General features: G+C 39.2%; 1 protein-coding gene across 2 annotated transcripts in view; it reads left to right on the top strand.

Annotated features, from left to right (window-relative positions):
• The first annotated feature begins 2,592 nt into the window (after nt 1–2,592).
• ICE1 (interactor of little elongation complex ELL subunit 1) overlaps nt 2,593–13,405 on the top strand; it is a 38,540-nt gene continuing 27,727 nt past the window's right edge. Inside the window, exons 1-7 of one of the 2 annotated variants that reach the window (XM_054516484.1) lie at nt 2,593–2,794; nt 3,542–3,600; nt 5,231–5,266; nt 5,713–5,730; nt 6,487–6,598; nt 7,876–7,952; nt 13,124–13,161. In XM_054516484.1, the coding sequence (XP_054372459.1) occupies nt 2,609–2,794; nt 3,542–3,600; nt 5,231–5,266; nt 5,713–5,730; nt 6,487–6,598; nt 7,876–7,952; nt 13,124–13,161 (526 nt within the window). In that variant the 5' untranslated portion in view covers nt 2,593–2,608. The remainder of the gene's footprint in view (nt 2,795–3,541; nt 3,601–5,230; nt 5,267–5,712; nt 5,731–6,486; nt 6,599–7,875; nt 7,953–13,123; nt 13,162–13,405) is intronic. The other variant, XM_054516486.1, reaches the window with a different exon arrangement.

Raw genomic sequence — 13,405 nt, 5'->3', positions numbered from 1 at the left:
GACTAGAAGTGTAAGCAGCAGCATGCAGTGAATAAAGTCCACCACCATCAGCTGAATAGAAAAAAATCACAAACTAATGTCGTTATCAAGCACCACGTGGCGAAAAGAAGGCTGTATAGATCTATTTATTAAAGCAACGTGTTGCTTTTATAGTTTTACAAGATATTTACATTTGCTTAACAAACACATACACTACCCATTGGTTATAAAAAGGAAACAAAACTCTCAATAGGTGAAAAGGAGCCATGTCACTCTGTGAGCCAACCAAAGTCCATATCTTTATTTTCTCTCTTTCTTCATGTTGTCATGGTGATAGCCTTGGTATCTTCCTTAATAGAGATAGGAGGCTTTCCTTATCTTCAGGAAGCCTTCGCTGGCTCACAAGAACAGAAATGTCCTTCCTACAAACTAATTTGCACTTTGTGCAACCATCTGTCCTGTCTGCTAAATACTGAGTGATTTCTATGTACCTTAAACAGTAACACAGGGTGGCACAATACAGTGTGAAAAGTACATAAATCATTGGCTCTTCACAGATATTAAAAGGAATACTGTATGTGTTACGTTGTATTAATTAGTAGTACTGTATTTTTTTAAGTAGTGTGGTAAATATAGTTTTAGGTTACAACATAATGTTAAAATAGAAACTATGTGATGTAACTAGCTCAAGAAAGGGATGAGATAATCAAGAAATTCTTTGCACAGAGATAACAGCAACAAGACACCTAAATCTCCAAGAGAAAAATTATTGCCTCCTTATTGGAAAAGACCAACTTTCTTCCACCTCCTTCCCGACTTTGAGGAGCCAACAGGATTAAGGGGGAGAAGTTGACAATAACCAGAGGACACCCTTTGTTTGAAAATAATTTATGCATCATGTATAAGATATATGAATATGCAACAGGCTATTGCTTTTAAGGGTTAATCCTTTGTTAGCGTGTGTGCTTTCGGGGCTTAATTGCCCAGGAGGCACCCGGACTGTCCATATGTCTATATGTCTTTGTTTTTATTGTACTTTATTGTCCTAACTCTGATTGCCCAAATTCTTATTACTCTAATTTTTATTTCTATTTTTATAACCATTTTATTACTATTAAACATTTAAAATTTTAAAACAAGTGATTAGTGTTTTTCACAACAGTAAGCAGTTACTACTTAAACTTCTGTGCCTCTAAGTGATTGAAAGCATGGCCTGAAACACATAAGCAATCTGGTCTAGCAGCATGTGTCCCTGTCCATGGCAGGGGCCTTGGAACTACATAATCTTTAAGGTCCCTTTTAAGCCAAACCATTCTGTAATTCTATAAAGTCTTTCCCAAGCTTACTCGCTATAGAAAGATGTAGTGTAAGTGGGAAATACAGGCAGTCATGAGAAGCAATGTTAAAGATTAAAAGTGTTTACAAATGCTTGGACGAAATAAAAAGCTTGATCTCTTCCCATGAGTATTATGTTCCCACAAGATGCTGTGTGAGTGAGCTGAACTGGTACGCTCCCGTTCGAAAAACTAGGAGAGGGGTGTGTGTCAGGGAATGGCATCAGCTTAGCATGCCCTTGTCTAGGAGGCAGCTCTAGCTTGGCAGCATGGGAGCAGAGAGAATCACCCTGTAACAAGGGTGATTAGCTTCTGAGAGATAACACAGAGAATATAAATTTTCAGTTCTCCTTCAGTTCCTAGATAGAGTTTGAAAACTAGCAAAAAAACCAACCCAAACCGAAAAGAATGTAAAAGTATGCACAAGATGATAAACGTGGCTGGAACCAGTGGATAAATAATGAAGAATATAGTGAGATTTTTTGGCAAAGTTATGTAACAAGAAGCAACAACGCGGGCCCAAAAAAAAAAATGTTCAAAGGAAGGTCATCTGTAATATTGGGACACTCAGTGAGTACGAGCATCATAGACCCCTTTAGATGACCGTCTAGCACTATAAAAGGACTTCCAACAGGAGGCGGACGCATGCAAATTAGTTCTACGCCAGTGATGTTTTCCTATTAGCTAAGAAGCAAGTTGTAATGAATATGTATGATCATGATAGAATTAATGCCCTGTAGTAGTTTCATTACACACATCCGATTAGAGGAGCTATCCTCCCAAAGTGTTCAAAGCTGTAATAAAGAATGCCGGCTTTCAAATTCTATTAGTTTATTTTCCGGCCGATTTCGGTATCACCTCAGGCTCGTCGCGGATCACCGAGACCAATGTTCGGTGATTCCGGCTGCAGGGGAGCTCAGGTTTGCCCGGCCTGGCCTCGTGTAATTTATTACAGAGCGCGGCCGCACTGTCACGGAACAGCCGCCCCTGCGCGCACAGCCCCACCTTTCCCCCCCACGCGACGCTCCAGCGGCGGCTCCGTCCCTCCTCTCGCGCGAGGTGAAAGAAGCTGCCCTATTCCGCACCTGCGTCAGGCCCACAGTAGTTCCCTTACCAAAAGTGCCCGCACCTAGAAGAAGGCAAAATATTAGTAGTGGTAGAAGGGCGTGGCTGAGGCCGTGCCTTTCATTGGACTAAGTCGCTCTCCACCAGTTGCTTTCAACGCTCAGTCTCTGCAGAGACCACTCTTTGCTGCTGCTAATAGTCAGGCAGCAGTGGACAGCATTCTTGAGGAGATGAAGGCGAGCTGGGTCCTTGCTAAAGCGGTGGCGCGGTGTGTGACGCCATGGAGCGGCGCACACGCACCGCTCTCGGGGCCACACGGAGTCGTGGGCACGATGATGCCTGGAGAGACGCCACCGCCGCCGGCCGGAACTGCGGCCGCTGGCAGAGCCTGCGCGAACTGCGGTGTTCTCCAGCAGGTAGGCATCGACCGCCGTCCCTGTGGCGCTGGAGTGGGGTTTTTGCTCACAGACGAGGTAGTGGATCAGCGCCGGGCCGCTGGCGAGAAGTGTCGGGTACCACAGTCACCACTCCCTGTGCCGTCGGGAACGCGGATAGCGTGCGTGGTAAACGGGCTCTCAAAGTAGCAGGAGTGTCGAGTTTTAGCTAGGCGAAGTGTGGAAAAGTAGCTCGTGTCTCTGCGACGTGCTTAGTGGGATCTGTCAGGGAATTTCTAGTTGTGTCCTCTTGGCTTTGCTTCGATGCAGTATAAAGATTTAGAATTTACTTCCTTGAGGGCTCTTAAGAGAGTGTGTATTTTTATGGTATTACGCTTTGGGTAATTTTTATTTTTCCTTTCAATGAAGAGAAGGTCCTGTTGAGACTTCATAGGACACACTTAGAATGAGTATGGATGAGAAACGGGAAAATCTGTAGACTCAAGTGAGCTAATGTTTATTGCTGATATTCTGCCAAAGGTCAATTGAATTTTGACGGAAAAAGTTATAGGGATTTAGTATATAATCTACTGCAGAGGCAAAGTTTGAAGAGCTTTTGTAGCAAAGCCTCACTTAAAGATGCATACTTACTTGTGGAGCCTGCATTCTCTGCGTGAATGAAGACAGTTTATTGTATTTTCTATAAAATTAGCCATTGGATTAGGGGTTATTTACAGTACTGATTTTTGGGGTGTAAGTTCTTTACTGACTTAAGACTCTTCTTTACAGAATATGAATGAATATGTAGCTGCATTAATTGCATTGAAGCAAAAAATAATTGATGGAGAGTAAGTACAATTGCATGCGGTTTTGTTTGTTTGTTTGGGTTTTATTCTTAAGTACTTACAGCAATGCAGGAGATATGATTTTTGGAATGTGAATATTTGCTTGTGCACTACACTAAATACTTCTCAAAATGAGAGTTCTTCATGAACATGTCCTAAATCTAGACTGTAAGACTAATTTATTCTGTAAAACATCTGTGTATAATGACAGTAAACAGAGCTATTTTGTGTACCTGTAATATTATTAGAAGTACAGGCAGAAGCAACTCTTTGAAGAGATTTATTTATTTATTTAAGGCAGAAGCAGATGATATTTATTGATATTTATTTTGTTCATTTAATTGTGCTTGCTTGTTTAATTTTTCTGTGGTGAAGAATGTGGGAACTAAAAGTTTAGTACAGATATGAACCTTTTCAGCAGAATTTAGTCTAGTTATTAAATTCTGAAATTCTGTTGGGATTAAATATCAGAATGTGAAAAGTGAAGCTGAACATTGTTCAGAATGATATGATTATAAAATCCTTCTTACAGTTTGCTTTCTTTTCTGTGCTTGCTTCCAATTCTTCTCAAAACCTATCAACATATTGTATGGAATAATATATCAAGATATGTTATGTTTACCCCCATACTATGGCCTAATGTCCATGCAATGGCTCCTAATTTTAGTGGTTTGTTTCTTATGTATCCTTTTCTAGATGCATGTCAATCTGGCTTTAGTGAATCTAAATGACAGTCCTGCATTCTATTTCCAGAGTATTTCAGCTAGCACACACTGGGTCTCTTAACTAGGATCCTTTTTTCAAAGCTCCTTTACTCTGTTGTAATTTCTTTTCTGACCTCTGAATTTTGTGTCCCTCTTCTTTCTGCCAGTGCATATATTTCTTGAGGAAATTGCCTCTTCTTTAGCTACTTGCAGCTCAGCCTTTCTTTTTTGCTTTACTGGATTGCTCTTAACTATTGCAATAGAAAGTAATGCAGCCCTCTCTGTATTAGGGTAACTCCCATGGTATTACTCTTTCTTGTCCTTTCTTTTCTCGGTTCTTAAAAAACATAATATTTGAGAAAAGAAAGGAGTAGCTTTCCTTGGTGCTGTCCCATGGCCTTCTTGCATCAGGCTAAATGTTACCCTTTATGGCTGCTAGGAGAATAATATAACGATTAAAGCCTTTTAGGGTCTTTCAAACTTTCTCTGAGATGTGTGTTCTTTTTTAGGAAAACATCCTTTCAAGTATGGAAACGTGTTTTTTTATATATATATATATATATTTTTTTTTTATATATATTTTTATATTTTTATATTTTTATATTTTTATATTTTTATATTTTTATATTTTTATATATGTATATTATTTCCTTTATCTAAGCAATACTTTTTTTTTAAAGCTGCAATTAGTTAATGACTACAACTTCATGTAATCGCCAGTTGGTTTTTTTTCCTACTTAAAGCAGTTTGATTTGAGGTTTGAATGGCTTTATGAAATCAAAGGGTTGTATTGACTACTATCAGAAAATTTAAACCAATCTTACACTTTCTCTATTTACCTATAAAGCAAAAGGAAAGATACCCTAACATATGATTGTCAAAATCAGATGAGAAAATGAGTAATGTCTGGGTTTTTTCTTTTCTTACAGTCGTTTGCTGACAGAGTATCAACAGAAATGCACTGATATCCTTTAGTTTTCTCTTTGTGTTCTTACAGGATTAGTATACCTAAAACATTTATAAAAGGGCTTGAGGCTTTCTGTTTAGGTTATGAGATGATGTGTCTAATAAAGAACAAACTGGGTGGATTTTGTAAAGAAAATAGGCCTTTGGAATTAAAACTATCCATTTAAGATACGCCTATTTCTGCTATATGATTTAGGGTAGTCTATTTGAAATCTGAGTTGCTGAGAATTACTCAATCTTTTTCATGTAACAGAAGAAACTCTTCTTATTCACTTCAAATGTATTGAAATGCATGTATAAACACTTAGTTCTGCAAGTCTTGGGGAGTTTTTTTTCTGGGAGGAAGTCTTTACTGGATGTTTCTTTGCAAGTTGCAGTTGGATTGAAATATACTTAAGGACATTTGATAAACTGTTTTTAATTTCTACCTTAACAAGACATTACAGCTTCAATTTGCTGAACGGTAAGTTGGATTTATATTGTCTACTAAAGATGTATTACTATATTCTCTGTGTTGTGGTTAGTTTTAGGAGTCTGACGGTGTCATAGCAGCAGCCATAGGTCTAAGCTGCACTTCTACTATGGTACTTTTACCATGCTTCCTAGGCCATAGTTAGCAAAGGTATGATGAGGAGAAAAATCTGTCCTTCCTCTACAATACATGTGTGGGATTCTTTCCTGGCCCTGGGCTAGTGAGAGGCCAAGTGGAGATGTGAAGCTCATCTTTTGGTGGCAGTTAAATGTATGGCTATTTCGAGCGTCCATATTTGTGTGAAGCGTTTTGACTTAAGAGTTGGGTCTGTGTGCCCTTGCTTACTCTGTGATTATAGAGGAAGAGGCAGCATATAATTTTTATGGAGTCCAACCTGCCTGTTGAAAAACACTGCATTTGGACTCTGCTCTTATTTTACAGCACTGTGTATGCAGAGACACTTATTACTGGCACTTTAATGTAGGCAGCATACTTCTGTGGCACATGCCATCTGCTTGCTTCTAGCTTTGGGTTCAGTGTAGTGCTTTTAAATCAGATCTTGGATTTTCTTTAAATAGGTGGAAAAATAAGAACACTGAAACTATTAAAAGTTTTTAGGTATCTCTTACAGCATTTTTTCTATAGGATAAAAGCAAAATACTCCGATGTTTGATTGAAGAATCAGAATGGTGAGTTTCAAAGCATCTGTGGTTTTGGCAACTTTTTTAATTGCACATCTAATTTCAGAGAGATCTCTGCTCTTCGTTGCCAAGTGGAGAAGATGTTACAGAAAATTCTGCCTCTGGAAAAATGTCAGGAAGAGTTGGGTTCCTTGAAGGCAGAGTTGGAAGAAAAAAAGGTGTGCTTGTTTAAATAACTTGAGCTTTTTCTGTTGAAAGAAATGCATATTCCTAATGCTCATCTTAATGAAGCTGACTTTTAATGATCTCTGTTCTTATTTCCAGCTCACTGGGGCAGGTAGCTCTGGTGAAGTTAGGTGAAATTAATTAAATTACTTCAGGTTTCAGTGAGGCAATAAGTTTAGGTTGTTGTAGTTCTTAAAATTTTTGATCAGATTATTTGGTTATTTCGGAAGGAAGGAAGGAAGGAAGGAAGGAAGGAAGGAAGGAAGGAAGGAAGGAAGGAAGGAAGGAAGGAAGGAAGGAAGGAAGGAAGGAAGGAAGGAAGGAAGGAAGGAAGGAAGGAAGGAAGGAAGGAAGGAAGGAAGGAAGGAAGGAAGGAAGGAAGGAAGGAAGGAAGGAAGGAAGGAAGGAAGGAAGGAAGGAAGGAAGGAAGGAAGGAAGGAAGGAAGGAAGGAAGGAAGGAAGGAAGGAAGGAAGGAAGGAAGGAAGGAAGGAAGGAAGGAAGGAAGGAAGGAAGGAAGGAAGGAAGGAAGGAAGGAAGGAAGGAGAGAGAAACATTCAGACTCCTTTGGTTTTCTGCTCTGATCTTGTCAGATTATTGAATATAACTTGCACTAGTGGAAAGGTGCCAAGAAAGAGGGTCTGTGCAGAATAGTGTTGTGCTTCTGTTACCTTTTTGAACATATGTTTTACATCATTAGCTTCTGAAGTTTATTCCTAATTTCTCTCCCATCGCTTAGCTGAGGTTTAGTCTACAGGGAAGAAGGTTTAGATTGTTCAAATTACCTACATGTATGTATTTTCTAGACATTATTATAATTCCTGAAGAAAATACCCCACTTTCTTTCTTGTAGCTTTTTTATAATGAAGATACTAACATTTGTCTTGTTGCTGTACGTAGTTAGTGTTCTGTGTTAGAATGATTTTATAACTGCTCTTCCCTCAACAAGCATTAGTAGCTGATGTCCTGATGGCACTTTTTCAGAAAAATGTATAGTGTATAATAGTTAAGATCTTGATTTCAGCTTCAAGTTCCTATCCAGCTAGGTGTTGAAGGCATGTACTCAAAAGATAGACATAAAGAGATTAATGTGTTTGTTTGTTATAACTTTTGCCTTTAAAGAAAGAAGATAACCTGACTTTCCAACTTGCTTCTTTTCTTATTGAATATACTTTTTTGGCCAGGCACTGTTTTCATTAGAAGAGGTAAGGTGTCTGCCATTTTTTTTTGCCCTCAGTATGGACATATTTTAACTGTGCTTTCCTTCTTCAGAATTCTCTCAAGATTTATCAGGAGACCCAACTGGAATATGTTAAAATTAAAGAAGAAATATTAAACAGTGATGCTGTGTGAGTTGTTTTTTCTCAACCTTTCTTTGCCTCTCTTACCTCTTCCAAACTTGATCATGTACCTTATCTAGTTATGCTTTCCATCTCACTAAAATTTTTGTACTTATGGGTTCTTAGAACAAGGAGTTGATGGAAGAATGATCCTAAGTATTGTAGCAAACTCTTTTGAGTGCAGTGTTACTTTATTTATTGTCTTGACATGAAGTGGCTTTATGTGGTTGTTTATTGAAAGTCTTTAAGAACAGGATGAAATTGAAAAAAGCTGTAGTTTCTCCAGTTCTAAGTGGTTCTTAGTCTCAGCTTTTTGTTATTGCCATCCATTTCAGTTTTGCTGTTAAGTCTCTGAGGCAGTATAAGAATAATATTGCTAAAGTGGTCTGTACTAAAATCAGTCCTTAAAATAATTATTTTAATGTAACAGCTCAGCAGTTCATAGTGAACTGTCTGCCATGTTTGGAAATGAGCAGGAGGGATTTGGCACCAAAAGTGCAAAAGTAATTTTTGCTGCCATAATACAGAGTATTCTGAAACTGTGCCTTGTTAATTCCCAAAGTTTGTTTTTCCAGTAAGCAGTCAGTCAAAGGTTTCCTTGCCTGGAGCATATGTGTGTGTTAACTCTTACAGCTCTTGATACATACTCTAATGGGCTTGTCTAATTGCTTTTTAATCCTCTAATATTTTTAACCTTTAAATCACCTATATCAGGGAACTGTGACTTCTCAGTATTGTGTGGGAAGGTTCTCATGCTCTCAAAAGAGAACCAGCTAATATACAGCAAGGTGTTGGTAGTTGTGGTTATTTTTCTTCATGTGCATCACTTTGCATTTACAAAAACAAATTGCACTCTAATGACTGGGAATTCTAAGACCCTTTTGATTTTCTAGTCAACTTTTATTTCTGATGTGTTCTAGCACACATCCCAATGGGACTCCTGCTGCTGACTCCTTGCTTCCATATAAGCTGGTTATCATTTTTAACTTTGGTGTTTCTAAGCTATTTTGGTGCTACCAGCCGGTCAAGGGAAGTGATTGGTTCTCTCTGCTCAGTACTGGTGAGGCCATGCCTTGAAGTACTGTGCCCAGTTCTGGGCTTTTTTGTACAGGTTTATGGGTATACTGGAGAGAGTCTAATGAAGGTCCACAGAGATGATCAAGTGACTGAAGCATTTCTCCAAAGAAGTACACTAGTCTCTTTACATGACTTGTGAAACATACAGTGTTCACAAGCAGAGCAGCAAGCCATTACCCAAAAGACTGTATGAGGAGACTAGGATTGTTGTCATTTCTTCAGCCATTCTGCACTTACTTCACATATAGACGTACTCAATGTACTCTGAGCTTTATGAAATATTCAGTACATTGTCTTATCCAAGAGCAGCAGAGAGCAGCTACCCCATTGCTAACTGCATCTTAAGAGGGAACTGACCACTCTGATGTGCTGGCAATTTATTGTGTCAGTATAGATATGTTTGTCCCTGTCTGTCACTCATATCTTCAAGAAGGAGGAGCCAGGAAACTACGGACTAGTCAGCCTCACTTTGATCCCTGGGAAGGTGATGTAGCAGGTCATCCTGGAACTCATTTTCAGGCACACGAAGGACAAGAAGCTCTAGAGTAGACAGCATGTCTTCACCAAGGGGAAGTTGTGCTTCACTGACCTTATAAATTGACATGTTTTCTAGATCAGGGGAGAGCAGTGGCTAGTGTCTGACAGGGAATAAGATCTCTGACACCATTTCCCATAATAGCCTCATCATAGCCCATTAGGCTGGTGCTGTAGGGGCTGGATGGGCAGACAGTGGATCAAAAACTGGCTGAATGGCTGGGCCTTGCGTGTGATGATGAACACTGTGCAAAGTCTGGTTGGAGACCAGTAGATAATACTACCCTAGGGGGAGACAAAGAGGGCTGCACAGTGGGTCTAGTCCAGTTTAACATCTTGTTAGTGATCTGCATGATGGGGCAGAGCCTACTGTCAACAAACTTGCCAATGGCACACATGTGGCTGATGGGCCACAGGGGCATGCTGCTATCCAGCACAAGCTTGACAGGCTGAAGAAATGAGGTAACTTCTCAGCAAGGAGAAGTGTGAAGCCCAGCACCTCATGAGGAACAATTACCAGTATGTGCTGGTGGACAGCAGCTTGGGATGATTTCATTATGTGAGCCAGCGATACACACTGGTGGCAAAGAGGTACCAGTATCTTGGTTTTCAGTGAGTTTTGCCAGCAGGCTGAGGGAGATGCTATTCTCTTCTGCTCAGCACTTCTGATGCCACCCCTAAAATACTGTGTTAGTTCTGGACTTCTCAATACAAGTGAGAGATGGATACATGGGAGTGAGTTCAGTGAAGGACCATGAAGATGATTAAGGAATAGTAGCATTTCTCCCGTGACAAAAGGCTGAGAGAACTGGGACTGTTAAGTCTAGAGAAGAAAAGACTCAGGGATGGTATTACCAATGTCTATAAATACCTGAAGGGAGCGTGTAAAGAAAAAAGAACCAGGCTCACTTCCTTGGACCTCAGTGATAGGACAAGAGGCAATGGGAACAAACTAAGACAAAGAAGGTCATGTTTCCTGTGAACATCAGGAAACACTTTTTGCTGTGAGAATGACTGAGTACCTCCATAGATTGCCCTGGGAGTTTGTGGCCTTACCATCCTTAGAAATATTCAGAAGCCATTTTTAAATGGTCCTGGCCAGTGAGCTGTAGGTGGCCCTGCTTGAGCAGTGTGGGTTGAACACCATAACTTCCAGTGGATTCTTGCCACCTCAGCCTCAATTCTGTGATGCCATAGCTGTTTTGTATACGTCTGATACTGAGGCCATTTGAAGCAGTAGGTCATATGAGTTCAGTAATTTGAAAGCTGATTTTTTTCAGAAGCAGAGTAATAGTGAATTGTGCATAAAATTACTGTTAATTTACAGGTACTATTAAAAACTTAGGTGAGAAATTATCACTCATGTCCTTTGGTCCAGTCTGCTATTTAGAGCCAGTGTTAAAGTTAGCTTGCTCAGGACTGTCTAGTTGAGATCTGAATATTCTACAGGGATGGCAGTTCCCATGGAGTACAACTTCTGTTAGCATAGCATTCTGTCAGCTGCAGTTGTGCATGTATCTTAAGGATCAGATAGGAACTTGAGTTGGGTAACATAAAAGGAGTTCTGCCCAAATGCATCATCTGCAAACTGCTTTTTGTAAATTGCTAGATTTAACATCTACCTATTTTCTTCATGTAGTTGTCTGTTGATGAAATTAGTATAGTTCTGTATATGTAAATGTAATTACTTAATTTATAAATATTATTGCAATGATAATGTGGTCACTTTGTTTCTCTTTGTTCAGATTCTTGTTATTTGTATCCTAGTTTTTTTTATCTCAAGTTGAAAAGTACCTGTGAGGATCATTGAGTCCAACTCCCTTCTCCTCGCAGGACTACTTAAAACTAAGCTGTAAGACTAAGACTATCATTCAGGTGCTTCTGGAACTCTGTCAGGCTTGATGTCAATGATTGCTTCCCTGGGGAGCCTGAAGAACATTTTCCTAATGTCCCATCTAAACTTCCCTAGTGCAGCTTGACTGCATTTCCTTCTGTCCTATCACTGGTCACCAGAGAGAGGAGATAAGCACCTTCCTCTCCACTGTCCCCTGCTGAGGAAGTTGTAAACTGTGATGAGGTCACCCCTCAGCCTTCTCTTTCCTGAGCTAAACAAGCCACTCATGGTCTTCCAACACAGGTTTCTGGGAGTCCCAGGGTCTGTCATTGGTGACAGATGTGAAGAAGGCATTAAATATCTCTGCTTTGCATCCCTGTTTGTGATGTGACTAACCTCATCAAGCAATGGACTGATGTTATTTCTGATCTTCCATTTGCTGTTAAGATATTTTGAAAAGCCCCTTTTGTGTCCTTCAGAGTACTGGTCAGCTTGAATTCTAATTGAGCTTTGGCTGCATGAGTCTTCTCCCTGCAATGGTAAACAGCATCTCTGTGGTCTTCCTGTGTCAACTTATCTTGCTTCCAGTGTCCATGCATTGCATATGTAGTACTTCTGTGCATTCACTTGAAGATAATCTACAGAGAAACAGAAGTTTATTACGTCCTGTTTTCTAAAGGACAACTCCCCCCTCCCCTGCCTCCCCTTATTTCTTTCTATAAAGGTATTTTATGAGGAATTTTGCTGAAATTCTCACCTATGGCTTGACTGTCAAAGCCATCATATAGGAAAGTAAGTATGAACCTCTTCAGGCTGAGAAGGCACAGAATCCTTGGTCTATTACTTTATACTATAAATACTTTGACTACTGAACATGCAAAAGGTGGTCAATCATACCATTTGTGAGTGGATTTTTGAATATATTTTGGTTATTGTCTGAAGTGGTAATTAAAGCCTGAACATCCAGAAAGGCTTAGATGGTAAGTCTCAATCTATTACACAGGTTTTAATATGGGGAATAATTTAACTGTGTTCTGCTTCATGAAAGTGATCAGTGATCATTGGTAGAATTGTCTACTTACCACAACAGTTCAAAAACAATTTCTGGGATATTAGAATTTAGTAGAAGAAAATAATAGAAATGTGTATTTTTCTATTTTCTATTTATTTATTTTCCAGTTCTGTGTGTTTTACATATAAGGTAGGATTGGAAATGTTGAAGTAAAAATTGTTTGGGATGCTTCATGTTTTTTCCTTTGGTTTGACTTTAGTCTAAAGTATCTGGATGTTCTGAACAAAAAGGTTTGGGACATAAGTCATCCTGAGGGCTATTCCTGATTATATCATTGCTTAGATATTATTCATTGTAAGCAATGATTGTTGATTGTTTTTAAGGAGTAAAGCTAACCTGTCTGCATTACATCTTAGAAATGCAAAAACCGAAGTCAGTTTTCTGCAGTTGTATTTCTAATACTGGGTTGTTGCTAAAGGTATATTTAGTGGATTGCCTCTCTTAAAAGCAAACTTTGCCTCTGTAACAGATACAGCTGTTTGTGTGAGAATGCCAGCAACATGGCACCAATTTGATTTTTCAACTTCAGGGACTCATTGATCTCACAAGGTCCTGGGTATAGGAGGTGTGTTTTCTTTGAATGGCTAGATTTTTTTTTCTGACTTTTCATGCAACATAGTTCTATTTTAAAAAATGTTCTATTAATGTGTTTTTTTTTAACAGGAGAAAGAAACTGGAAACTAAAGTGAAAAAACTTGAAGGTAACTTTCTACATTGAGTAGGACAACAGTACAGTAAGATAATCTTTTTTCCTTTTCTGTCCAGAGGAATTATGACTTTAACTTTGATGCCCAAGGAACAAGGCAGGCCAGTACTATGTGGGGTGCTTAGTCTCTGATTTATATCAGCCCTCCTGCAGAATATTTTCTGCTGAGTGTCTTAGGCATGACTCAGATGAAGTTGGAAGAGAACTTCTAGTCATGAAAACTTCAAAGGATGGAGTGT

The sequence above is a fragment of the Molothrus ater genome, chromosome 1 (genome assembly GCF_012460135.2).
Source record: "Molothrus ater isolate BHLD 08-10-18 breed brown headed cowbird chromosome 1, BPBGC_Mater_1.1, whole genome shotgun sequence".
NCBI lineage: Eukaryota > Metazoa > Chordata > Aves > Passeriformes > Icteridae > Molothrus > Molothrus ater.
The sequence above is the reverse complement of the archived record's forward strand: the minus strand, read 5'-3'. Positions and strand labels throughout refer to the sequence as shown.